Source organism: Diplotaxodon limnothrissa, linkage group LG11 (assembly GCF_057381915.1).
Source record: "Diplotaxodon limnothrissa isolate DT_005_m linkage group LG11, D_limnothrissa_male_GT1.1, whole genome shotgun sequence".
NCBI lineage: Eukaryota > Metazoa > Chordata > Actinopteri > Cichliformes > Cichlidae > Diplotaxodon > Diplotaxodon limnothrissa.
Genome location: NC_140606.1, coordinates 27627531 through 27655411, shown reverse-complemented (window position 1 = coordinate 27655411; position 27881 = coordinate 27627531). Strand labels below are relative to the sequence as shown.

General features: G+C 40.6%; 1 protein-coding gene across 5 annotated transcripts; it reads left to right on the top strand.

Moving 5' to 3' along the window:
* The first annotated feature begins 519 nt into the window (after positions 1-519).
* Positions 520-27881, top strand: celf3b (cugbp, Elav-like family member 3b). Of its 5 annotated transcripts, XM_085365594.1 has the most exons (13): positions 520-664; positions 2641-2723; positions 23354-23402; positions 23946-24074; positions 24162-24241; positions 24568-24711; positions 25164-25308; positions 25613-25624; positions 25964-26110; positions 26394-26459; positions 27181-27285; positions 27439-27582; positions 27754-27881. In XM_085365594.1, exons 1-13 carry the CDS (start codon positions 520-522, stop codon positions 27879-27881), a joined length of 1377 nt encoding a protein of 458 aa, XP_085221720.1. The 5 variants fall into 5 exon arrangements, with proteins under 5 accessions (XP_085221720.1, XP_085221721.1, XP_085221718.1 ...); XM_085365595.1 differs by lacking the exon at positions 25613-25624; XM_085365592.1 differs by lacking the exon at positions 25613-25624 and having other exon boundaries at positions 24568-24723.

Sequence of the window (27881 nt, the reverse complement as noted above, 5' to 3'; positions counted from 1 at the left end):
TTTAATTGGAGCAAAAAGTGCTATTATTGTTTTTTGATTGGCTAATTAACATTTGCATAATTGTTTTACCGGAAGCAACTGGGGCCCTTTGTCATCAGCGTGGGCACTAAATACACAAATTATCTATAGTTTCTTTTTCTTTAACGTAATGGATGCATGTATTTTATTATTAAATATATTCATGAAGACATTTGATCTGGAATTTATAATCTTTTTACAAAATTACAATTGCAATTTGGCTAATACTATAACACATGTGATAAATGTTTTATAGGGTAAAATAACCAAGGAAAGTATCCTACTGTAATATAAATCTGTGAAAATGAATTATTATTATATAAATAAATATTCTAAGGATAATAATAGTTATTTTTCAATTGTTTTCTTTTCCTCTCCCATGTTTCTGGCTATGTCCCAAAGACTCCTCCAGCATCAGTCGCTCCTCTCCAGGGATAGCTGCTCCCGATCTGTTTGCCCCTGAGCCCTGCAGTACCCAGTTGTCCTCTCCACTTTGTCCCGATGAAGGAGGCTGATGCCATCAAGTTGTTTGTGGGGCAGATTCCCCGTAATCTGGAGGAGAAGGACCTCAAGCCTATCTTTGAGCAGTTCGGCAAGATCTATGAGCTAACTGTGATTAAGGACAAATACACTGGCATGCACAAAGGTAGGATCTGCCTTCGTAACCCAGAGTTAAAAAGATGCCTCCGGTGCTTGATAGATGTGCGACACAGAGGCAGATAGATGAGTGAAAATATTTCTGCGTGTATGTCACATGTATCCATGGAAACTGTCACAGTGCCTTCGTGTCTTCATTTTGAGTTCAGGCATGAGATCCCGAAGACGAGCAAGCAAACTCAGTTACTGCCCGTACACTGCGAGCGAACTCGCTGTTTTGCAGCAGCATGCTTCATAAAACAATCGGGTGCCTAATGTATTTAAAAATTTACTCCAATTTGTAAAGCTTGTGCTCCACAGGCGGAAAAAGAATGTGATAAAAAGTTTTATAATATATGATAAAGAGTGGAAATAAGGATCTCCTGATAGATGCCATGAATGAAAAATAACTTTCTACTGTAGCAAAACCCATTCAGGCACACACATGCACACACACACACACACTGACCTGGGGTCCTTTGTGTTATGAGCCAGATTAGACTGTATGCTCCAATCAGTGTAATGGGGCTGTAAGCTAGGGTGACACAAGGGAAAGAATCTGTTGTTTTGAGATTCCCCACAGCCACAGTAAGCCGCTCTTAAAAGCAATGAGATGGACCATAAGATGCATGTGTGTCTATGTGTGTGTGTGCCATGTACTGATCCGAGTGCCATGTCAGGTGTGTGTCTTATCATTCTTTGTATTTCTTTTTTCTTTTTGTTTTTAATCTCATGGCACCATTAAATCCCGAGATGCGCACTCCGTGAATGTTAACTTCATTTCTCTAATCTGAATCTACATGAGCCCGTCTGAGATGTCACTGGGATGCTAACCTGCTGCTAATCTTGTTGTCTTAGTGCTGGTGACAGGTGTAGTAAACAGCTCTGGGCAGCCAGCTCTACTACCCACCCTTCCCTCACACACACAGACACAGGTACAACACGTAGGAAAACAGAGGGAGTGTATCTGGAGTGATCGTGAGGCATGCATAGTGGTTGGTATAGGGCAAGAACCTGACAGTGGCAAGCCTGCAAGGCCTTGTTAGCCCCACGCACACGTCTGTGGTGCTGTCATGTGTGCTGACTCGTGGCGTGCCGTACTGAGATGTGCCGTGCCGTGGAGTGTCCTCTTCTGCTCTAGAGTAACATCATTAGGGAGCATAGTTACCGTACAATGCATGATTATATATCAATATTTTAATCTTCACGCGTACATCCAGAATATATGATGACAAGTAATCAGGAAAGGTATTAGAAAAGACAACATTTAAAAGATTTAAATGGATGATGACGGAGAGTGTGTGTGTGTATGTTTGTGTGTGTGGGGGGGTGCAATATAACAATACAGTCTCAAGGCAGTGGTGAAGTAGTCATAATCGTTAATGTATTTATTCATGTTCCTGGACACCAATGTTTCATTTCTTCATGTCTTGCACACATTTTTTGTTTTTAATCTGTTTGGTGTCATGTGTAGTGATTTGTCCACATTCGGAGACTGAAGGGGTTTGTGGCAGAGGGAATCATTTCCCCGCTTATACCAGAGATCACAGTTTAAGTCAGAAACAAGACAGATATTTACAGTTAATTTGTGTCATACATTATTAATTGTCTTTAAAAGCCGAATTGATTATGTTTAGAGAAAGATCAAGGTTTGGGTTAAAGTGCATCACATCGCCCTGTTGTCTTGGTTGCCAGGGTGACAAAGCCCCGGTCCAGACTCGGGGCTGCAGACATGAAATATACCTCCTATTAAAAAAACATTACCTTCAAAGTTGTGCCAACTGTCTTGAAAAACAATGACAATTTGTGTCCGTGAACATGAACAAATACATTACTTTTTTTGGTGACTATTTCACGTTTTGCTCTGAGACCCGGCTGACAAAGACAGAGATAGAGGATGACAAATATTAGAGCCGTACCCTGACCTTTTCTACCATTACTCTCTCCCTCTCTCTTTCTCGTTCTCTGCCTCTTTCTGTCTGACAGGATGTGCGTTTCTGACGTACTGTGCGAGAGAGTCTGCGCTGAAAGCCCAGAGCGCTCTTCATGAGCAGAAAACACTACCAGGGGTAAGTGCACATCAACAGACATAAATACACACACATAAACATCCCCAGATAAATCACACTTAACACTTATGTAATAATACACACAAGCTTCCATGTACATTCCTGTTGTAGCAAACATACAGACTCTGTCATCCAATTTACACACACACACACACACACACACACACACACACACACACACACACACACAAAAGTGGCCTCGCATCAGTGTGCGTTTGTGTGATTGGAGGTTCAGCTCCCATTAGTAACACTGACATAACTCAGCAGCCGGCAGGCGTCTTGCTGCTAAGGACAAACACTCCCTCTCGCTGGAGACACATAGGGTACTCCGTAAGCATTATCATCTCCATTTCTCTATCTTTCTCTGTCGCTCCATCTCTCTGTCGGCCCCTGCGTTAGCCTCCGGTGATAGCTCCCGCCTAGAGAGTGTATGTAATTAATGTGGCCATTCCCCTTTGTCTCATCCCAGTCTCCCTCCGGTCGCTCCAGTGAGGGATTGTGCGCTGCATCGGGGCCGGGGTAGGACGGTGTTCATTATGGATGGGAAACTGCGAGAGCGGTGTCTGTCTCGCAGGCTCTACCTCTCTGTCACTCCTGCTCTCTCTCTCTCTCTCTCTCTCTCTCTCTTTTTCTTCCCTCTCTGACCTGATTTCCACTGCAGTTAAAAACAGATATTACAGTATGCGTTTTGGAGCATTTTGTATTTTTGCACACTGTGTGGCTAAAATACGAAGCGTTTAATCGAAATGGCATTTTCCCAGTTTTATCCGACTCCCAATTTCCACCATTTAGAACAGAATAGTAAGCGTGCTTCTACCATCTCTGAGGCGCTAGCATTCTCTCGAATTCTCTGTTCGTTGACTTGCTAATGATCAGAATTTCACTTCATGCACCTTCTTCCTGAGCCAGAGTGTTGATAAGATCTGTGTGAAAAAAACTGTGGAAAAAGAGCGTGAGGAAAAGGCGTTGGGGGAAGGGAAGTGTTGTGACACACACAAGCATGAAATCTCTGCATACATATTGCAGTCATGCATGCTTTTTTTGAACCTCTATGCAGTCACACATTCGCAGTCACTTATACAAACACACTATAGTGACAGTAATCCAATTAGAGACTGCTAAGAAGCCTGACCTTTTTTCATAATCACCTTTCTGCTGTCTGCTGTGTCTCCCTTTTCTTGTGTGCACTGCCCTTTGTCCTTTAACTCATTCTTAGTTTCTCTACATTCCTCTGTGATGTCTCTAAGCGCAAAAGGGAAATCATCTATACGGCTGACTTACAAGAACATAATTGCTGCAAATTTCCAGATAAATTGTGATAGATATTCTGGACACACAGAGGAAACATTTGCAGGGCGGATACTCATTAGCTGCAAAGATTTACTAAAGAGTCAGCATGTAACAATCAGAAGCACCACTCCCCTGAGGAAGGCTGGTGCTGAAACAAGGGTGTGGCATTCGTGGGCTGATATAGGCCTGGACTCTTCATGAAAAGCATAACTTTTTCTGCATTTGGTGTGTCTTGGTTTCCGGTTGGATCACTTATTCTGTCTAATTTGAGCCAGAAGTGTTCATAATGAAGCACTTGCAAGAATTTTAGCATGTCTGAGCTCAGTGAATTGGTTCATGAATAGCAGTAAATGAGGGGCTGACACAGTTTGTCATCAACACTTCCCTTTAGTTGAAGCACTCACAAATATTTCCATCAGCAGCCTCATTAATCACTCTGGATGTCGTTTGGGGTTGGAATGAGGACCAAAGTGCAGCCACTGAAGTAGAGGGAAGTAACAAAAGTCGAGTCTTTAGTTTGGTTGACATAAAAAGCCCTAAAAGGGAAGTGACACGCAAATTCAAAAAAATAAACTCAAAGAGCCTGGGAATCAATCAAGAGAATATGGAAACAAGAAGGGGAAGACAGGACTACACAAATATACACAGATGAAAACGGTCAACGATGGGTGAGGACGGTTAGGGTGGGGCAGGCGATCTAGGGGGGAAAAGACCAGAAAGTAAAACTAGTACAAGACACAAAATTAGCATTCAGAGTAAAACAATAAACAAAAGACAAATAGGACTGAGTATGAAAGGGTACTAAACAAAAAGACAGAGACAGGAAAGCACAGGAGGAAAAAGTCATCAAGACATAGAGAGAGAGAGAAAATGAAGAAACACTACCTAAACTAAAAACACACGAACAGACATGTATTAATCTCAAAAGAGGACCCAAAGCCCAGTTAAAATAAATGAATCAAAATTGTCTCCAATACTAATACAGTAATGAAATCAAAACAAGAAGCACAGCTCAGTCATATTTAACAAATATCCAGAGCCATGACACTGGTTTGGTGACTACAGCTAACGAATGATAACATTTTAAAGCGATTAACTAAATTAAATTAAATGTCTCCATTTAATTCTATACTTTGATGCTTGGCTTTGGTAACTTTGTATAGAGCAGCTAAGGTTAAGCTCTGCTATCACATTTCACTAACCACTGAAACCTGTGTGTCAACCCGGTCTCGTGCCAAACTGTGAAAAATCTGTTTGTTCCTGATCATGGACACAAATATTGTTGTCAGCACGACTTTGAAACTATTGTATTTCAGTGCTAAGTATATGCTTTGTGTGAAATCCAAGAAAATGTTCCATTTTTCCAAACCTATCCCAGTAGTTTAAATATCCAATTCGCTAGTTGTGCATTTCTTTGTAAGTGGCGTTTGGTTACTAAAAACATTAAAGAACTCCTTGAAAGTGACAATTTGGGATCCGGCCACTTTGACCTTCCGGCGATTATTTCTCCCATTATCTCTGAAACTCTGAAAATCTCTGGCTGGCGCATCACAGTTTAAATCGCTAAACCTAACCAGGCTGTTTTTAATACCAAAAGCTATTGTATTTTAAATAGATAACATCTTAAAAAATAAGACAAATGATTAAAAATCTGTCACATGCAAGATTCGAAACAAAGTTTCTGGTGTGACCGGTGAAATTTTGTTTTTTCTTTTAAAAGTGGAAAATATGAACTTTTTGTACCCAAACATAAATCAGTACGTCCGAGACTAGCAGAACAAAAATGTAAGGACAGGAAATCTGAGTACAGGACCACAGAAAAGCTGGAAAATTCGTTTACAGAAACGCAAGTTAATAGATTAGAGCTTGTGACTGTTTCGGGAACTGCCGTGAGACTGCGTTGCGCATGTCTCCCTTCTCCCTCGTCTCCGTTCCCTTGCCTATATTGACTTCTTTGACGGGATTTAGAAATGACTTAAGAAGATTTTTCACTCTCTTTCACACATCCTCCCTTTGTCCCATTCTTTTCTCTCCTTAAGAAATGCTTTTTCATCTCTTCCGTATTCTTCCTTTTATTTCCCCAGACCTGCCATATGCTTTCTCTCTCATTCAATTTCATCTCCGCACCCCCCCCCCAAACTCTCAAATCCCCTCTGTCCTGTGTTCAACTCCTCCTCCTGACGTCTTCCAGTTTCTCTACAGCAGTAGAATATTACACTAGCCTGAACCCTTTCATTTCATGGTATTCCTCTCTCATCCCTCCTTTTCCCTCCCTGCTGTCTTTTACTCATTTTTTTCTCTCACTGCACACTAGCGCTTCCTCCTCGGATTCTCATTTCACAGTCATTAATGGTAACCCTTCTAAGTCCTCCTTCTCTCACGCGCGCGCCATCTCCCTCCTCCACCCTCCCCCTCGCAGTTCCTCTACCCCTCGTCTCATTTCCCCTCCTCTTGATTAGTTGACCCCTTTGACCGTTTCACCCGCCCCCCTCCCCTACTCTTCTTCTTTGCCGGCTCTATTTGTTAAGCTTTGTGATGAGTTTATCACAAACTCATTTTCATAGTCAGATTCTGAGCTCCCTGTGAGGCACGAGGGCTGAGGTCTGTGTGTATATGTGTGTATGCGTGTGAATCTCGGGATCACTCTAAACTGCAGGCGGCGGAGGAACGTCGGGCACCTCATACAACTTTAATTGAGCTGTAGCATCACACACTCTGATGTGTTGCTTTTACACCCACGGCCTAGCAATTAAACGTTCGATGACAAGTCCAACGCTACAGAGTGTTACTGCTCCTGCCTGCCACTCACCGATGGGATTTAATGCTCTGATCAGCCAGTAGAGAAATGAAAAGAAGAAGAGAAATGCATAGAGGTGTGCTCTATAGTTTCAGCAAGGGGCGATAGACTGTCAGACGGAGTAAGAAGAAAAAGTGCAGAGGGATTGAGAGAGGGAGATACGAACAGATGGCCTTATCAGAGTGTCCTGCGCCTTGTGTTTAATTTGGACACAGAGGGAATGAGAAGCGACGAGGGAGCATGACAAGAAGAGAGCGAGAGGGAGGGAGCAAGATAGTACATGATATTTGTCACTGTAGCAGAAATTTAACAGTGGAACCACTATTAAAGTCCTGCTGTAGCACACAGATGTTTTGGTGTATTAGATGTGGTGCAAAGATTCCCTCTGGGATACATCCATGTGAAAGCGCTTATGTTTATCCGCCACATATTAGCATTTGTTTTCACATGAAGATTAAATTCATATGTGCATGCAGGGGTTTCCTCATTATTCCCAAATGCAAATAATATAAATATTTAGTGTCGTAAAAGCCTGCCCCCACAGATGTATTCCTGGTCTTATTTTGTAGATATCTTATTAAAGGTGTCTCATTCAAGGAACCACTTTTACTTCTGCAAAAAGAGCCATACTGTAGTGGATGCTCGATTTTAAAGGCTAAAATATATCAAATCAACAGCCGAGAAATTATTCTATCAAAGCAGCCAAATAAATTCCACAAAATAGCTTAAATAAAGTAGAATAGCTGAAATGAATTCATACAATAGTAAGACAAAACCTCAGTACATATATTTCATGGATTTATTTAAGTTAAAAGCTTTGATGATCCACAGAAATACACTGTTGGCTGGCTTTGCAGCTAGTGTGGGTCTTGTTATTTCAGAGAGATTGTAGCACTTGGGTGATACCATGTGTCCGAGGTCAGAGGTGAAGGCTCAGCTTCCAGTGAACAAATCCAGGATAACCATTAGAAGGACATGTCATCCCCAAAGAGTGTGTGGACCACTGCAATCTAGCACAATGCACAGGCGACATTTTGGATACATATTCTTCTCTCCTTAATAATAATTATGCCTGCAGTCAGAATATTTCTACAGTATAATTAGTTTGACATGTTGATTTGTTGCCTGGTTATATAATTTTTTTCTCACATCTTTTCTTTCATTTTTGACAGTTTTTTATGTAAGTTAAAAAGCTTGTATTTCTTGTACATTCATTGGAGACACTAACAGACACACAGCTCAGTCATAGTTTGCTTACACGTACACCGGTAAAAGACACTGTCATACACACAGGCACACTCGTGCTCATGCAAACATCAAATTTAGAGTATCCTTGTTTCATCCTAATCCCCCATGCATCTCTCCCTCCCTCTGTCGCTGTTCATCAGGCCACACTTCCCTCCCAGCCTGGCTAGATTTTAACCTCGTATCTCCCTCTGCTCTCCATCTATCGCTCTATCTCTCTGCAGCCCTACTGCTGCTGTATTTCCTCCCATATCTCTCCTCTTATCTGCTTCTTTTGTTCTTTGTTGTCGATATCTCTCTCTCCATTTAATCTGCACGCTCTCTTCTCTTTGTGTTTATCGCTCCCTTCATCTTTGTGCTACTTCAAACACAACTGTTTGTACACACACATACGTCTACCTGCTTGCACACACCCACACACACATACACACACACACACACACACACACACACACACACACACACACACACACACACACACACACACACATCTGTTTGGTCACGCCGACATCCGCAGATCTCAATGTAGGTGAAATTAAAGTGTGATAAGCAGCTTACCAGGTGTGTGTTGTCATGCTTCACTGCTCTCAAGGCAGCACTCTGCTCCCTGTTTTTTGATTAGAGCCAAACTGAAGCTCTCTCTCTCTCTCTCACACACACACACACACACACATACACGATGTACTTTCTGTGACACACTGAATGTCTAATGAATTATTATAAAGCCAGAAGAAGCACCACCAGTACTTAACAAAAGAGATACTACAGAGGAGTAGAATAAAAAGTAGAATAAAAGTTTGTAGTGGTGATATTGATTAAATACATTTAGTCTGACACTGAGCACTGATCCAGCTTTTTTCATTTCCGATATGACACAGTTACCTTGGCTTTCGGTTTCTACTGATAATGAGCACTGATCCGATACCAGCCTTAAATTAATAACCTGTAATCCTCACTGTGAGGAAGAGACTAGGAATCCTTCCTTTATTCATAAAATAACATCAGGCTATACTTAAACATTTTTTTCTCAACAAAAGAACAGTCCAAGACTGTAAATGTTGACTCACTTCATCAAAGTTAGCAGTGAAGTAAAAGAAAAAAACTTTTTCAAACACACAAAGAGTGTAGCAGTGTGAAATCCCTCCAAACTCTGAACGCTTTGCTGTTACTTTCCCCCATTCCCCACATTAGGTCTCACACTAACAAACAGTGTGCTGCTGCGTCATGCATGAGCTGGAAATCAGAACAACAGAGAACTGATGTGAACAGCACGATGCACCGGTGCATCGCTGGTTGTTTTAGAGTTAATGCTGGATCTTGGAAAAGTGTTGGGATTTTACTAATTCTGTGAGGTCTAAGCTCTCGCTGGCACCCCTAAACTTATGTTGTGGAGAAATACAGAACAAAAACATGGTTTGTCAGGTGTCAGTCATAATGACACTGGCAGGGTTATAAGCAATATGCTGTTTGATGGTGTAAATTTAACTACAGTATTTTCAGGGTTAAGGCTTGATCCTGGAAACACGTCTATAGCTGCTAAGCATTTTATTAAGTCAAATCAAAAATCAAAACCGTGGAAACTGAACTGACTTCCACAACATCCTGTGTATGTATAGTATTGATGAGATCAGACACAGATGGTTAGACGGTGCAGAAACAGCAGCCTCTTCTTAATAATTAGTGTCACTTCATTCTTTTAAGGGCAGCCCAAGAAAAAGAACCAACATTGGAAATATCACCATAAATAATCGCTTTTCCCTTTAAGTATGTCAGTAGTGTGCCTGGGAAGATAGATGCGATCTCTTCAGGTATACATCAACCACTACTTTTAGTTGATGTTTATCAGATCCACTTAGAATGTGTCCATGTTGTGTACGTCCTGTGTGTGTTTCCATGTGGAATCTAAGATGCTTGGCAGACAGCCTCCCTGTGGGGCAAAGCTATGATGAGCAATTATCCACTAGGGCGACTTTGTAGGCTAATTTAGCATATTTATGTGGTCAGCAGCACTGTTTACTATTCCCCTTCACTGCTTACTGCTACACTTTCAATTTAGAACAGACCCCAAATCTCTCTCTTTCTCAGTTTCTCTCTCTCTTTCTATATTTCCTCTCTGTCTCTCCCTCCTCTCCCTCTATCTCTCCCCTCCTGATGGGGTTTGTGATGTGTATCGCTTACCCCCTCCCTCGTGCTGTTTCTCTATTTTTATCCTCGCTGTGTGTGGGATGGGAAGGGAGTAGAGGGACAGGTGTAAAATTGTGTGTGTGTGTGTGTGTGTGTGTGTGTGTGTGTGTACAAGAAGTAGACAAAAAGAGGAGGAGCTGGAGAGAGTGATGCAGAGGGGATATGCAGAGCAGAAGGGTGTTTGTGAGGGGAGGGATTTGGCTTGTTTGTTTAAAACAAAAGTCTTTGCTCTGTGCATGCATGTGTGTGTGTGTGTGTGTGTGTGTGTGTGTGTGTGTGTGTGTGTGTGTTTGTAAGTGTGCATGTGGGTACATTTTTGCATGAAACATGGGCAGAGAAAAAGTGCCTGCCTCATATTTCACAACAAAAATGAGGCAGAATCTAATCATAGCCTAATAAAAACCTGACCCTGGAGAGCGCCTGCCTCTTTAAGACCTAACACACATACACACACATGCACACATACTCCAACACACACTGTTGTTTATACATGACTCCAGAGGACATTACAATGACTTACATTCATTTCCTAGAGACTTACCTTAACCTTAAGCTAGTGCTGGGTGGTATGAAATATGTATGGTCGTTTTTAAGATTCTGGTGGTTTCGTTTTATGTCACAGTATTGTTATTATTAGTATTATTTTTGCCTATGAGCTTACACACAGACTTTAATGTCATCATAAAAAAGAAATAGAACCTAAAATAAAACCACACAACCATAAGCAATAAATGTTCTAATCTTAGGCTCTGCTAATGAAAATCATTGGCACATGGCTATAGAGGCTGCTTTCTGTGATTTACCAGTGTAAACAGATTTTGGTCCTCATAAGTACTACCTGAACAAAATAAACACAGAAGGACCTTCATGTGTTGGCCTGTTTGTAAAATGATATTTGTGTGGATGGATGATTACCAGGCCGTGTGTCTCTCAGATGCTGAACTCTAAAGTAGCAGTAAAGTTGAGTCCATATCACACACCATCTGCTTTGTAAAGCCAGACAGCTTTAGCACAGCCTTGTGTCCACGTTCACTGAATGAAAAGACCTGAGTTGTAATTTTGTGAAGTTTGCTTCAAAACTTGCACAAGCACAGCTTTTTTGTAGCTATTTAAATCTTGGGTTCACACATTGGCTTATTGTAAACTGCCCACTGACACTAAAATCCTCATATTTAAAATAGAGAACTGTTTTTTCCTGGCTGAAAGTGGCCCTTTAGGGCGGCTATGCAAGTAAGCATGATGTGTCAAGGCAATATATTAAAGGTGCATATAGAAAAATATATTTATCCATCCATCCATCTGTTTTCTTCCACTCATCCAATTCAGGTTTGCAGGCATAATAAATTTATACTTGAGTAAATTCCCTCCACTTAAAAAAAGACTTTGCTTGGGGGGAAGGCCAAAACCTCTTTAGTGAGCAGAAACCTTTACAAAATAAGATAGATGTTCCACGTTAATGCAGATAGAAACTGGAAATACATTTGACTGATTATTGTAAGCTTACAAGAGGATTATCTTTCCCATTTGAATAAAACAAATGCATTTCAGAGTAGAAAACAATTGTCAGAAATCAGAGTATGCGAGGATCACTTAAATGCGGTGACCTTAGCAGATCTCAGCATTTGTTCTTGGATCGGGCTTTCATCAGTGATCACCCCTTTTTTTTTTACTTGAATTAATTTACTCTTCCTAACACTCCGTCTTGCATAGATTTTCATGGCATGGCATGCTTTGGCATGAGTTGGCATCTTTTATTTTGTCCATGTCCATGTGAGGCTGTCTTTCTCAAAGCTACAGCTTGCAATCCAGACATGGTGTCTCAGCATGTAATATTTATGTGTCTATACTGAGGCGGACGTATAGAACAGGACCATGCCCGGGGGGGGGGGGGGGGGGGGGGTGAATGAATGTGTGAATTTGTGTGAATGAAAGGGGAGGTTAAGCGGAGTGGAGGAGGGCCGTGAAGAGGTTTGGCATGAATAGGGGTGTATAGACGGGGAGGGGGGAAGGGTGAGACAGGGGAGGAGTAGAGGAGTTCGGGTTAGAGAGAAGGAGGAAACAAGACAAGAGTTTCCCATAATGAGCGTGGAGGAAGGGGCAGGCGGGTGGTGTGCAGAAGAAAGGGCTTTTTCTGGGTGGTGGAGGAGTGGGAGGGAGTCAGGGCGCACTTCTGTCAATTTAAACAGAGACATCTGTCAGAGGGGGCCACTGGTGTGTGTCTGAATATGTGTGTATGTGATTAGGCAGGCAAGGGGATGACAGGACTTTGGTTGCACCTGGGGTATGACCTCCGCTCTGAGGTCCCCCCTCTAGCCACACTCCAACTTCGTATCTGAATAATGGCCATTTTCCTCTGACCACAGGGCAATACTGGAGCTTTAAGTGACCACATTACACAAACGTAAATCACCACACTTAATAATGCTGCGTTCAACAACAGAAAACAATGGGAACAGGACAACAAGCCTCATACGGGAGACAGAGAAAACTGGGCTCCGGGTTTTGCTTTTAGTTCAGCGACCGTGGTTGTGATTTAGTGCTATATAAATAAAACTGAATTGAATTACTTAACTAATTTCCTGTGACAGCCTGGTCTAAGGCACTTAAAAATTGTTCATAAAGTATGAACAAATTCCGCTATGAGAATATTGATAAAACACTGATTTGTGTGTGATATGTTCATACACATGATTTACACACAGATTTTTGGATACGCGCTGTTAGTAAATGTGGTGTGAAAATGAGGCTGTTGTGCCTTATTTAACAGAAATCTATGCTTTTTTCTGCTGTTTCTGACAATTTGAGGTCAGACAAAAATGTCTTTGTAGATTGAGTAGATTAAATTCCAATTAACAAAAGTAGTTAACAAAAATTATTTTATTACCATGCTGGTGATTTCACTTTGGTTCTAGCTGAAATCTCTTTAGGGAATCCAAAAATGTATATGTGCAAAAAAAAAAAAACAACAGCCATGAAATACTAGTTGGTTGACTGACTTTTAAAAGTACTGCAGTAGTAACTTGTTGATTATAAGATATTTCTTAGTCACCTGCTTTAGCCAGGCCTGAGATAGAGCTGTGCCTTCATATAAATATAAACAAGCCACATTTTAGTAAACTACTCATTTACATACAGTCCCTGGACCACATCATATGAAGCTGCACACTATTCAGATACCATATAGACACAAAACAAAGAACACAAACAAAAGACAAATACATAAAATACAATCATACTAAATTAAATATGATCACAGTTCTGGTTTGCTATAAGCCTTTGTGGAACATGTAGAATGTTCCTTTGTTATAACTGGTAAGCTATTCCAATATTTACTTCTGTTCACTGATAGCACAGTTTGTCCAAACGTGGTTTTGCCTAGAGGCACCTCGCAGTGAGTTCTTTGTATAATAAATTCATTTATACAAGGTGGGGAGGGCATTTAAATTCTTATATATAAAAAAGGCTCTGTTTTTTTTATTTCTCAAAGCTGGAAACCTTTTGTTCTTTCAAAAATGTCCCAGAAAGTAAATTTAAAATGACCTTTTATCAAGCTTTTTTATGGCTTTAATGAAAAGTGATCCCGTTGAGGGTCGTTCCACAGACTCTTCAGCATGTAAAAAAAAATTCACTGAAGAATGAAGAATATAGAGGGAATTTAGAACATTTTACATATAGAAAAATATAGGTTTGGATTAGCTTGAAATGTAACCTTCAGGGTTATACACTGCTTATGTTAAATTCTATCAACATTATTTAATCAAAATGAGTAAAATCCTTTCTCTATTTACCCCGAAGCAACCGAGCTATTTTAGCAACGACTATGACTCAGTGGAATTATTTATTATATAATTATATTTTATGGAGGAATATATTTTAAATTTGTTTTTGTAATTTCACTCAAGTTTCCTGTACCAATAAAATGATATTTATTTAGTCAGTTACAGTTAGTTAACTGAGAAAAAAAGTATATTTGAATAAAATGTGCATTACACTATGCTAGTATCACTTTAACACAAAATATTAATAGTAATAGTGTGAGCAACAGCAAATTTTAGTTTTGTTTCAAGTTTTTGGGTCAGGATTGGATGGTTTCCCTTTATTACTACTTTGTTACATGTTTCTATTACATCTTTCAAAAAGACTATTTAAAATATTTTGTGGAGAAACACTTAAAATAATGAAATAAATGAAAAACTATTATGGGATTATTAATGGCCCCACACAACTTTATTTTTCATATAAAAAGTTTGAAACGTTGTAAAAGAAGAATATGAATTAAAGAGATTTGTTATACAAGCGATAAAGTGAAAAAAGGCTAAAGCGGTATACCTTTTAAAATTTAAAGTGTAAACTATGAATTGTTTTCCAAGAAAGAGAAGTTTAAAAAAAACAATTTCATACATCTATTTTATTCCTGTGACATGCAAAAAAGCTAAATCATCACCAGTCAGTGTGGTGTTTTTAGTTCTGTTAGGCTGTTATGTGAACACACAAGTCATTTACATGTTTTTCTTGCTTTAATTTTCTGGGATCCTGCCTCATGCTGTAACTATCTGAGCATTCAAGAACGTGTCGCTGGCTCCGTGTTGAATGTAATCTCAGTGAATATGAGATTTTTGCAATCATGAATTTCTATGGCTCTGAGCAGCCTTTTTAATTCAGCCGTTCATTTCTCAAAAGACTTACACTCCCTAAAATAGAAAGAAGGTCCAAGTGCATAGGTCTAGCAGTTATCCGCTATAGTGCTGTTGGATTATGTTGGACTAAATCCAGAGGATCAAATTTCAGTGAGTGCTCCACTGCTGCATGCAGAATGTTCTCATTGGGGTTTGACAAAAACAGCATATAATATTATAGGGATCAACAGGGTAGTTAGTTCTGCTTTATGGATGGTTTGGTGTCATTACTATGGAGCCTGATAAAGAGAAAAAGAGAACGAGAAAGAAAAGAGAATATGTTGCTAATCCGAGAGGCTGGTGAAGGGTTAACTGCCACACAGAGTATTGAGTGGAGAAGAAGGAGGGCGGACTTCTCAGGTGTGAAGAAGAGAATGAGGGAGAGACAGAGGGAGGAGGGATGAGAGCAGGGGGATGGGCCGCTCAGGAGCTTGTATTGTGGTTGCAGGCCCCCGTTACCAGGCAACGGAGCTGAGCTGAGATGCCAGGTTGCTAGGTAACCTGAGGGATGCAAAGCCTAACGTGGTGTGATAGAGAGACGAGGTGGTGGAGCTGTGCTGCCAAGCTGCTCCACCTCAGCGCTCACTGTATCTGTTTCTCGCGTTTCAGTGTCTTCATCCAGCTGTGAATGAGAGGTGTGAGCCAGGGTGTCACATTTACCATATCTTACATGTGACACCCCGGGGTGGCTATGCATGGAACCATAACCGGCCACATGTAGTGAAAGCGAAGCTGATGTCTATGCGATTTCCTTACATTTTGGACCATCTTTCACTGTTGAGTAACAGTAAAATATTTTAAGACTATTACAGCGAGTAGAATTTTTGTCACAGTCCTGATGATTTTCCTTTGTCGGAAAAGTGAAAACTTGGTTAGCATGGAGTATTTTAATATCACTTAAAATTAGGGCTTGATTATGACAAAAATTAGAATCACAATTCATTAGCAAGGACCGCAAAACTGAAGGTAAATGTAAAAAGGGGGCCCACAAGTCAATCTATGCTTTGTGTTGGTCCCAAGTCTGGAAAAATGAGGAGGGATGTGTCAGGAAGGGCAAAGGGCATCAAATCTTTGCAAAAATCAAATATGCAGATCACCATAATTCCACACTTGATCAGTCCAGACCTCGATGGAAGCAGGTTATGAAGAAGAAAAAGAATAGCAAAGATGATAGATGAATTACAAGGCCTCAGTGAGGGTCCGGAGCAGCGTGTGGGCCCGGCTAAGCCCTCTGATATCTGTGAAAAGAGGGGGGGTGGGGGGGGGGGGTGGCATTTATAGATTTATGACAGCAAGGGAACTGTTCCGGGTGTCGCTCCGCTCCTGAATTTCAGATCAATTATCTCCAAGATTTGTTGGTCACTATTTAGATCACCATGGCTTAATAAGTTAACTTCACTTTTGAAACATAACGAAAATTGCATTTTCTAGTTCAGACTCCTCGAAACCAAAGGGTTTCCAAACAGCTGAATTGGTTTCACTACTCTTGGTAATCAAAGTCGCTCTTCCTTTCATCTTGACTTTAGCTGAGCTAAACCTGCCGCAGTCTTTTCTGAGAGCAAGTTTGGTGTTTTAGAGAAATATGTGCACCGCTGTGAGCAAAAGATGAAAGAACAGCAAATAAGAAAAGAACAAAACAATTGCTTTTGTTCTTGGACAATTGGAATTGTTTTACTCAAATTATCCGTTATCATTTAATTATTTTCAGCATGTTTTTCTATAACTACACATCCTCTTTGTATTTTTTTGTTAATAAATAGATTCAGGAGAGATACAAAATATAGTTATTTGGTGCCTTTAACATTAGGCCACTAGATGTTGAAACCATGGATTTAAAAAAAAAAAAATGAAGTAGTTAATCATTTGCCAAAATAACTGCAAAATAATTTACGCTCACTGAATTATTGATGCTTCTCTCTTTAAAAATGTTTAAAATTCAAAATTTGCATTCTAGCTTAAAATGCCTGCGTGATCACCATCAATTGTCCTTAATTTTACAATTAATTTGTTTAATCAGACTTACAATGTGCCCTCAACTTTGTTGAGTCCAGAATAAAGGTAGAGTCGTATAAATCAGTCATGTGGATTAGTCTAAAATATTTTTTTCAATATTCACAGTTAGAAACAGTTGTGCCTAGCTTAGTTTTTTGCATGCTGATGATGAGGATGGGTTTACTAAAATTCATGGAGAGAGTAAGAAAGTAAGACGTAATGGTAAGAAAGAAGAAAAAGAAAGATAAAAAAAAAAAAACGCCGTGATGGCTACGTCATGGGGTATGAAGGGATTATGGAGCTGAGAGTCAGGGGGAATTGAGGATAGGCGAGAGGAAGAGGGAGAGAAATAATGCTAGATCGTGGAGAAGGGGTAAAAATAGTTTTCCTTTCTTGTGCACTCTGGAAAATAGACATCTGAAATTGTGTGGATGGAGTGCTCCAGAGAGAGATTGAAAGGGGGGAAGGGTGGACAAACACACATGCACACACACGCCCACGCTCACGATTGAATGTTGTGATTCTGTGCTCTGTAATCAGTTTTATATTACTGTTTGTGATAACATTTGTTTCTTCTTGCGATTTAATGACAAAAAAGGGTCAAAAGAACAAAATGATAACATTGATTCAGCGCCGTCGTTTAATCCATGTCCCGAATAGTGTTTGTGCGCTCACATTTACATGCACACACTACCCCCTTCCCTCATAACACTGTGAAATGGTTTATTCCACTGATTTTGTGTAGGTGGGGGAGGGGGGGAGAATACGATTTGATTGGATAATCCAAGGATTTAATATCCCCTAATCCTGGCACAATCCTCTCTGCATTACTGCAGGGAGTAAGATTAACAGTATGTGTGTAGTATGTGTTTGCTTCGGTGTGTGCCAAAGGGCGGATGCTCTGAGAAGGGGGAAAACTGTAGTGGATACTGTGTGTCAGTGTATGTGTGTGCGTGTGTTGTCACCTCAGCATGCAAATGGGCTGTGTTTGCATGCCGTACATGATCGTGCATGTGTGCGTTTGTGTGTGTGGATGTGCCTCACACGCACACCATCGTATATCACATATCTCACCCTCATGCGTGGCCTCACATATGAATTCACTTTCCTCTGAGATATAGAAACTCTGCCTCTCAGGGAGGGCTTCTTAGTATGCAGCAGGACGGATCAAACCACGCTCCAGTATGAAGCCAGCTCCTTGTACGTGTTTGCAGATGGTTACTGTTAATTAAGCCCTAATTGGAACGTGAGTAATTAGAGGATAATTCGACTCGAAAGGAGCATGTGGCTGTTCATGAGTGCTGGAGTAAAGGAGACAGAAATACAGTGTGAATGACTAGCGGGGGCTATACTATGTTTGAATTTTTCACTGGGGCGCAAGGGAATTTTAATTACTACAATGTAGATTCAATCCCTCACCCTTACTTATTAAGACTGCCTTTATCTCTCCATTATTCTCATCTTATTGCTCATATATATTTACATTTACTCAGGGCTCATTTTTCTCTCTATGATGCTACGATAAGAGGATGTGTTAGAGGGACGCTGAACAGGGGAAAGAAGAATTTACATTTTAAAAAATGTCTGGTATGAAAATGTAGGTAAAAGGCAGACCTTTTACATGTGATAACTTTGCATACAAACGCCAAAATCTAATTTTAGTGGTATTTTTATTTTAAAGCTTAACCATCAAAGCGGTTTGGAGCATATGATAGCCATGATTCTCCTGTGTCAGAAGAAATCACAGTTAGAAAATGAGCCTCATATTTAAATGTAGGTAAACAGGAAACCTTTTAGATGGTATTTTTTTGACAAGCCACCTATCGCACGTGGAGATGTGGCTCACAGATGTGATTTTCTGTGAAAACAGATTAAGCATCCAGGGTACCGTTTTTTGGGGTTTTTTTGCTACTCACTGTCAGCGACATTAAAGTGCACTTTTGCTTTTGTTATATATCCTATACCAATGGCGCAAAGGTGGGAAGAATTTAGTCTAGATTGTTTTAGATTGAGACACTTTGAGTGGGTGTAAAATTGATTTTCTTGCTGTCTTTGAATGAGCTTAAATGTGAATTTCAGCCCTGAAAAGTTCATGTGGCTACCTCCTTTTTTACTTTCCTGCTTTAAAAAATGCTGGTAAAAATAAGGTGACTTAAAAAAAGCACCAAATTTTGACCCACCCCTTTGTACATCTACATGAAAATTTTGAAGCATTTTCATGTAGGGCTTCATTAAATATACTGAAGTTATTTTACAAATCAGCCGATTCTGAGGGTTTCATGATATTCTGTGTGTTATGTCCTTATGATAAATGCTCATCTTTCTCTTATTATTTTACAAGGCAGGAAAAATGTGTGATGTTAAAGCCAGCAAACGCTCCTCCAGCACAAATTCTTTGTTTACTCAAAGAGCACAGGAGTCGCCCTTGGCAACCAGCGTTCTTGTTTACCTACCCAGTGTGCCGTCATATGATTGCCATGACAACGATCTCGTTGCTATGCCAATTTTCCAGTGCTATTGTGTCTTTATGCCGGCCGACTGCACCTTTCACCTGCTGCTTTTCCTCATCTCTTCTGATTCTTCCTCTCATCCTTTGCAGTACATCATGTGGGATTCATATTATATGGTTCTATTAAAGTTCACACACACACACACGCACGCACACTCGCACAGATGCTTTGATAAGCTTTGATTCAAAGGCCTTAGTTTGAAATCAGGAGGTGTTTCTGTTCAGTCTGTTTCAAGGATGAGCTTGAATAGGCCTAATGAATGAACAAATGGAAGAAGTGATGGATGGCTAGAGGGATAGGGAAAGGGTCAGTGGATGTAGATCCTGCTACAATCAGCCTGCTCTACAACACAATCCGAAATCAATGGACAAGACGGAGCTGATCAATGAGTTTGTATCACAAGATGGATGGCAACTTAGATGGACAGCAAAAGCACCCTGAGCAGGGCTAGGATTATGATGGATGGATGGATGGATGGATGGATGCAAGGTTATGGATGGATGGATGGATGGATGGATGGATTCAAGGTTATGGAAGACGGTCAGATAAGATAAGATAAGATAAGATAAGATAGATAAGATAGAACTTTATTAATCCCTCGGGTGGGTTCCTCTGGGAAATTCGATTTCCAAAAAAGCACAGCACCGACAGAAGTTACAGAGTTACAGAATATTATATATATATATACACACACACACACACACACATATATATAATACAGAGACAATATAAATAAAATATACGAAGGGGATAAATAGAATAAATAGGAATAAAAAATAAAAATACAAGTGAATTGCACATTTCAAGTATTGAGGTCTATTGCACTGTTGACTATTTACAAAAGTATTGCACAAAAGGTATTGCACAGTGAGGTGAAGAGGCACTACAGCTTAGTTTAGGGGGAAGTTTATGTGTATTTTCCATAAGGTTATGATGATGCTGACAGCTTGAGTCGATAAAAGTGTGGGGTTAAAAGTACATATCATTCCTTCCTTTGCACACCCCTTGTGTGCCCATGTTTGTGTGTGTGTGTGTGTGTGTGTGTGTGTGTGTGTGTGTGTGTGTGTGTGTGTGTGTGTGTGTGTGTGTGTGTGTGATGGCCTTGTCTTAGATCAATAGCTTTGTGGTGACAGCTAAGAGCTGATTAATCAAATGTATGGATCAGTCTCTCGCTGCTCTTCCCTCTCTTCAATTACCAGCTTCATTACATTGCCTTAACACCCCACTGGGACCTCTCTCCATTCTTTCTCTCCCCTTCCTCGCTTTCTTCCACCGTACTTCTGTCTTCCTCCTCTCTGTCTCTTCCCATCTTTTTTTCTTCCTCTGTTTTTATCACCGTCTTTCAATAACTATAGCTGTAAACTACATATTATTGAGCTTAAAATCCTATTTTGATTGGCAGGGAGGTATTAATATATACATGGATCCTTTCTGAGACCTATATATAATAATATAATACTATTATTATAATTTCCTCATTACTATTATTATTATTAATGTGTTAAAGAACAAACAGCAAATCTCTGCATATGAATGAAGATTATATTCCTCCACTTTTTAGAGTAATGTACCCACAGATAAGAGCTTTTTGGTGAGATCCATTCCGTTCCTTTTTATTCAATACCTTTTGTTTTTTGCTCTATGTTCTTTATTTGTTCTATTTTGATTAATCTTTTGTTTACAATCAAAAAAGTATATAATTAATAATAAATAGTTTTAGAACTCATTGTGAATTTATTTTGCAAAATGTGAAACTGTACTTGATGAGCGTGTTTTCTTGCTGTATATTTAGATGTCACTTCACTGGCTCATATCTCCTTTAGCCTCGTCTCCTACCTCCATCCCTCCTTTTGATCCAGCCTTCTTTTTTCTCTTCTTGTTTCCTTCTTTTCATCACCTTCATTCTGCAGCTCTGATCCTCCTTCTCTCTGCCCTCCTTTTCTCTTCCTGTGTTTTTATTCCCATCTTTCAGTAACTCCTCATAGACATAAAGTACCTATTTTAAAGGAAATATCACATATTGACTGGCAGTGAGACATAAGTACATGATTTCTTTAACATTATTTATTTCAAACTTTTAGAAGTTATTTTGAAACTAGAATTGTCTTCTATGTCTTTGCGGCTTTGCCCTCCTCCCTTCCTTCCACCCCCCTGCTTCTCTTCTTGCTTTCCTCTTTTCACCGCCATCATTCTGCAGCTCTCCTCCTCTTCCTCCTCCCCCAGCCCATTCCCCTGGCATTAACACTGTGCCTCATTGCCTCAGTGCTATGACTAAGCACTGTGTGTGTTTAGTATGTTTTTGTGCCTATGTGTGCTTCTACGTGTGTGTGTGCGTCAGACCTGTGTTTCTTTCTCTAAATAGCGAACGAATAGGGGGAGACATGGAGAACGTGTGTTTGCACGCGTGCATTAGCATTCATGGCAGTGGATGGGTGTAGTCGTGACATTTTTTAAAGATAGAGCAAGTCACGACTGAATCACGCCCAGCTCCTCCCTCCCGCCCTCCCTCCATCCCCTATTTCTCTTTCTATTCTTTTTGAATCATCCTCTCAGGGGCAGCTCTGCTTTCATCCTCCCACACTCGGTCTCTCTTTCTCGCTCTTCATGTACTAGTCAAAGTCAAAAAGTCAAAGTCAACTTTATTGTCAATTCTGCCACATGTACAGGACATACAGAGAATAGAAACTTCGTTACTCTCAATCCCTAGATAAAATAGAAAATGAACATTTAAATATAAGAGTGATTAAAAATGCAAGTAAAATATTTTAAAGTAAAAAAAATTAAATAATATAATACAATTTTACATATAACAAGAAAGCTATACAATATACAATATAAGGGTAAATGACATTGAGTGCAAACCAGGCAGAGTAGTGCAAATAGGCAAATAATACTACTTCTTTTTCCAGCCTTTCCATTCATTCCCCAGGTTCCTCTTGGCCTTCCACCTGCCCTTTCAGTCAGTCGAAGTTAGGCAGGGTCCCCCAGGTCTCTCTCTTTCTGTCTCTCGTTCAACATCCTTTTATTTTTAGCTGACTGCGCCTGGTCCTGTTACACACTTGTCATTTCACCCCACTACAAAATCTCTCTCTCTCCCTTGCCTCCCCCGCCTCGTCGCCGTATCTCAACCTCCTCTTGTCCCTCATCTAATCCGTAGTTCTTCAGTAATCCTGATCAGCTGGCCTGCATTCTTAATCTCGTCACTTCTCAATCCTCCTCTGTACTCCTGCATGCGTGTGTGAGACAGAGAGGCTGAAAGAGAGAGAGAGAGAGAGAGTGAGAAATCATAGGTAGTAAGACTGTGTGCGTTTGGCAGGGATCAACCAGCCTCGGACAGAGTTCAGACACACCTGTTACCTGCTAACATTCATTTATCTGCTGCTAAAAATAAATCCCACTTGGATACACACAGGAGCCACATAAAAATATCAGCTACAGTCTATTCATCTTTACTTTTACAACAATATTAGTATTTGTGTCTGATTTGTCATTACACTTGATGCTTGTCTGGATTTCAAAACATGCCACAAAAACCGATGTTTTCCCTGACTCAATATCAGACCTTGGTTATGTACACAGGTGTGAATATTCAGCATATAGTTACAGTAATGAGTCTGGGTTATGTTGTTTAAGAGATTTTTGTGCATTTTCCTGGTATTGCTGCCCAGTTGGTGAACAAAAATGATTTTTTTTGCTAAAGTAAATTAAACCCGCCTTTAAAAAAAAAAAAAAAAGGTTCAAAATATTGATTTTACTCTGGTGGAAAGTCAAAATTTCTTTGATGGATACCTGCTGATTTACAAAATACCAATTAATGTTTGAGTAAAATATGTTACCTAAAATGTAATGAAAGTGAAGTCAGTCTTAGAAAACAAATATGTCCAGGAGAGGCTTGTTTATGTTGACCATCCGTATTCCTGCTTGCTTGTCCCTCAGATGAATCGGCCAATCCAGGTGAAACCAGCTGACAGCGAGGGCAGAGGCGGTGAGAAACACGCTTAAACATCCAAACACGTACTCCTGCATTATGTCTTTCTGTCTATGTGACATAATGACATAATGCATTCCCCTTACTGTAAACGTAACCATCCAATCCAAATCTAAATCACTCTAACCAGAACTGTAAAATCAAGCCTGTAATAAACCTTTGACGTTGTGAAGACTGGCCAAAAGGTCCTCACAGTGTACAGATGTCCTTGTTTGCCAGATAGAAGGGTAGGTGTCAAGTTGGATCAGATAGAGATGGAAAGTAGTCAGCGGGGTGCCTGGCAAGTTGCTTTCTATAAATACGCACACATACATACACATTCAGATCACACTCTTTTCATGCCACTTTCCTGGTTTATGGTCTCTGTGGTCAATACTGCAACCTGGTGGACATAAATTGAATCTGCCATAAAAAGATTGTTTTTTTTCTTTTACTGAAGACAGCCTTTACTCTATACCAGCCATGTCGCCAGCATTGGGAATATAACATTGAATTCATAACATTTTCTTCCCTTTCCTCCACACATCCTTGGCCTCTCAGAGGACAGGAAGTTATTTGTGGGCATGCTGGGAAAGCAGCAAAGCGATGAGGACGTCAGAAGGCTGTTTGAGCCCTTTGGCAGCATAGATGAGTGTACTGTCTTGAGAGGGCCTGATGGCACCAGCAAAGGTAAAATGCACTCAAATATAATACCACAAAGTGCTTCATTTCATGCAGTGCCATTTTTATTTTTAATTCAATGACTGTTTGTTACAGGGTGCGCGTTTGTGAAATTCCAAGGACATGCCGAAGCCCAAGCTGCCATCAACAGCTTGCACGGGAGCCGCACAATGCCTGTAAGCAGCATGCACATGATCGCAAAGGATAAAATCCATACGCATAAAACAAACAGACACAACCAAATATGTGTATGTACTTCTAAAGGCTTATACAGTGAACCGCAGGGGAGAGTTTGCATTTTTTGTAGGTAATAATGTAATGTAAATGTATTTGCTTTGGCCCTGCACTGCTCATTGTGCCGGGATAAGCGTGAGTCCCACGAGACTCATAAAGGATTAACTGGATAGAGGAAATGAATGAATCAACACGAAGCCTGGGCCCATTAACACCGAAAATTACTTGCAATTGAAACTTAATTCTGTCTTCACCTCTGTCCTCGCAGGGGGCGTCGTCCAGTCTGGTGGTGAAGTTTGCAGACACAGAGAAGGAGCGGGGGTTGAGGAGGATGCAGCAGGTGGCCTCCCAACTCGGCATCTTCAGCCCCATGACCCTCAATTTCCCCGCCTACAATGCCTACACGCAGGCGGTCAACGCACAGGCAAGCACAGACACACATAAACATTCGCTGTGTTGCACATGCATGCACCAAGTTTGTAAGGGGAGTGCTGTGCTTATGAAAGGATGTAATAAGTTTGAAGAGGCTATCAGTGGTCTAATTCAGGCTAATGTTATTACCCACACAACAGAACATACGTCATCTGGCATTAGATTTCCCGCAACACACAACCATTAACCCACTGACTCGGGACATAATGGCCTTGTAATTAGATCTCTATTCATCTGTTCCTCCATCACTCCCTCTCCCTGCCCCTTCCTCTCATTTTTCTTTCCCCTTTTTCTCCCACTCTCTCTCTTTTTCCCATACCCATTTAACTGTGTCTTTGTTTTCTCTCACCCTCACTTTTTCTCCCCTCTTTCTCCCTCCTCTCTTCTACCTCTCCATCTCCTTCCTGTCTCTGCTTCCTTCCTTGTCCACAGCTTGTCCAACAGCAGGCCCTGGTTGCCCAGTCAGCGTACTTGTCTCCTGTGGCAACAGTTGCCGCCGTACAGATGCAGCAGATGGCAGCACTCAATGCCAATGGAATCATTGCCACACCCATTACACCCATCACACCATCCTCGGGTAGGCTTACATGCCATGCGTACTTAAATATATTCTTGGATTATTGGATGTATCTTCTAGCTGTACTTGTCAGTTTGTTATAACATCAAACATGATGCATTAGAAAAATAGTCACAACCCTTTTTCCTTTTAATGTTTCATGTTATCGAAAGAAAAGTCTAGATTGCTGCTTCTAGGAGTTTAAAGCATTCAGTTTATATTTTTACAGTGTAAGTCTAGCAAGATGAATCTTTGAATGAAGGTTTGGTTATTGAAGCAGGTGTACTCACATAGGAAATATAGTTAATGTCCTTCGAGATGCAAGATAGGCCTCTTGGTAGCTATCTTAAAAAGCCTCAAGGCACTTCTTTTGAAGTATTATTTTTAATTCATTTTAATTTCGCTGGTCACTGAGACATAAAAACTGCATGCATAGTGTTGCCAGGGAAGTTTTATCTTTTTTAAAGAACAAAGACTTATTCTAGTTCCCTGACTTTGCCCCCAAATGGGGTTTTAAAATCCTGAAAGTTGTACTTCTACTACCATCTTTCTACCACCAGATTTCTCCCATAAATCTAAACGTTTTATTCTTTAAGAGCTGTGTCTCTCATCTCTCTGGTATAGTGAAATATTTGCAATGACAGAGACTCTGTTTTGCTGTGATATCTGTCTGTAGGTACAAACACCCCCCCAACTATTGCAGCAACACCTGTGCCAGCGCTTCCTCCACCAATAGGAGTGAATGGTTACAGCAGCGTGCCAGCTCCCTCCAATGGGCAACAAACAGAAACACTATACACCAATGGCGTTCACCCATATCAAGGTATTTTGATCAAATCATTATGGAGTGTAGAGATATGTTTACTACTGTGATGTTGTGATGAGGACCGGACCCAAATTGCAGGACGCAAAGCAGACAAAGTGAATAAGACTAAACACAATAACAGAGACATAGAAAACAAAAATACAAACAGAAACCAAGAACTCAATAAACACTACATAAACTCCAGGTCCATTACAGATATAGAAATAAAATAAATCACAAGAATTTATTAATATATTGCCTTTTTTTAAATTCTCCTTTTTTTAAAATTTCATATCCCCAGCTCAGAGTCCAGCAGCAGCCTTGGACCCACTACAGCAGGCCTACGCAGGCATGCAGCACTACACAGGTTGGTGTATGCGCAGATCACAGAACTGATCACTTATAATCATCTGAATTCTTCATAGATATTAATTTCTGTGTGCTTTGCTTACATTAAGATAGACGAGGCATGCAAACAAAATCAGTAGTAAATACATCTGCTCAAAAGCCACTGAAGATGATGTGACAGATGTTCACCATATGCATGTCCTTGTAAATCAAAGTTGCACATATGGATCAATTACACGTGGCTCTAAAAATCACGTTAGCTTCAGTGAAGTCATACACATATCTAATCCATATTCAGCCGTATTATTATTAATGCATATGTGTGTTTCCCAGCCGACGTCTCAGGGAGGAGGTTAAATCAAGATGAGCAGACTTGTGACTTTGTTATGAATGTGTCTGCTCTCAGACTGTCAAGGATAAAAGGACAGTTTGATTGACTGAATTCATTTTGTTTTGATTTATCCAATTTAATTAAGACACAAAAGGCTGGCGATAATGTAACACAGGACATATCATGTGTACATGATTCAATATCAAGGGGAGATGTAATGCGTGTACAGGCTCAGATCAACAGTGTCATTGTCTGGTGAACTTATTCCACTCGTATGTTACAGTTAATAGTTTTCACCTTCAGCAGAAGACGTTTCAGCTCGAACAGAGTGACTCTATTGGACGCTCCTATGTTGCCACTCGTTGTTGTGGTCCAATCATATTTTGTTGCTCCCTGTCTCTCCCAATAGCGGCGTACCCTGCTGCGTACGGATTGGTCGGGCAGCCGTTCCCCCAGCAGCCAACACTTGTTGCCCAGCAACACCAGCAGCCCCAGCAACAGCAGCAGAGAGAAGGTGATGTGGTTTCCTTTCTGGCCGGGACCACGCCCCTCTCTCCAGTGATCTTATTTAAAGTTTTTTTTAGTGCAAAGTTTTTACAGCCTGAGATCATTTATCAAACTCTGTCTACTGTGTGGATGCGTGCGTGTGTGTGTGGGTGTGTGTTAGGTCCAGAGGGGTGTAACATCTTCATCTACCACCTGCCTCAGGAGTTCAGTGACTCTGAGATGCTGCAGATGTTCCTGCCTTTTGGCAATGTCATCTCAGCCAAGGTGTTTGTGGACCGTGCCACCAACCAGAGCAAATGCTTCGGTGAGAAATGCAGACGGGGGAGAAAGGGGGAGGGAATGGGGGAGGACCGGTTTATCAGAGCGAAGAAAGGACAAGTGGAAAAAGTCATTGGCTGATGAAATACTGTGTTAATTAATGCGTGTAAACCCGCCTGACAAAATGACTAAAGTTAGCATTTTGCCTGTCTTTCAGGATTTGTGAGTTTTGACAACCCAGCCAGCGCTCAGGCCGCCATCCAGGCCATGAATGGCTTCCAGATTGGCATGAAGAGACTGAAAGTGCAGCTCAAAAGGCCGAAAGATGCCAACCGCCCATACTAA

Excerpts from the sequence above, each read along its gene's own strand:
- celf3b (XM_085365596.1), top strand. The coding sequence starts at position 520 with ATGAAGGAGGCTGATGCCATCAAGTTGTTTGTGGGGCAGATTCCCCGT. Across the intron at positions 23,403-23,945 it reads TGACAGCGAGGGCAGAGGCG|AGGACAGGAAGTTATTTGTG; the intron begins GTGAGAAACACG and ends TTGGCCTCTCAG. Across the intron at positions 24,740-25,161 it reads ACAGGCAAGCACAGACACAC|AGCTTGTCCAACAGCAGGCC; the intron begins ATAAACATTCGC and ends TTCCTTGTCCAC.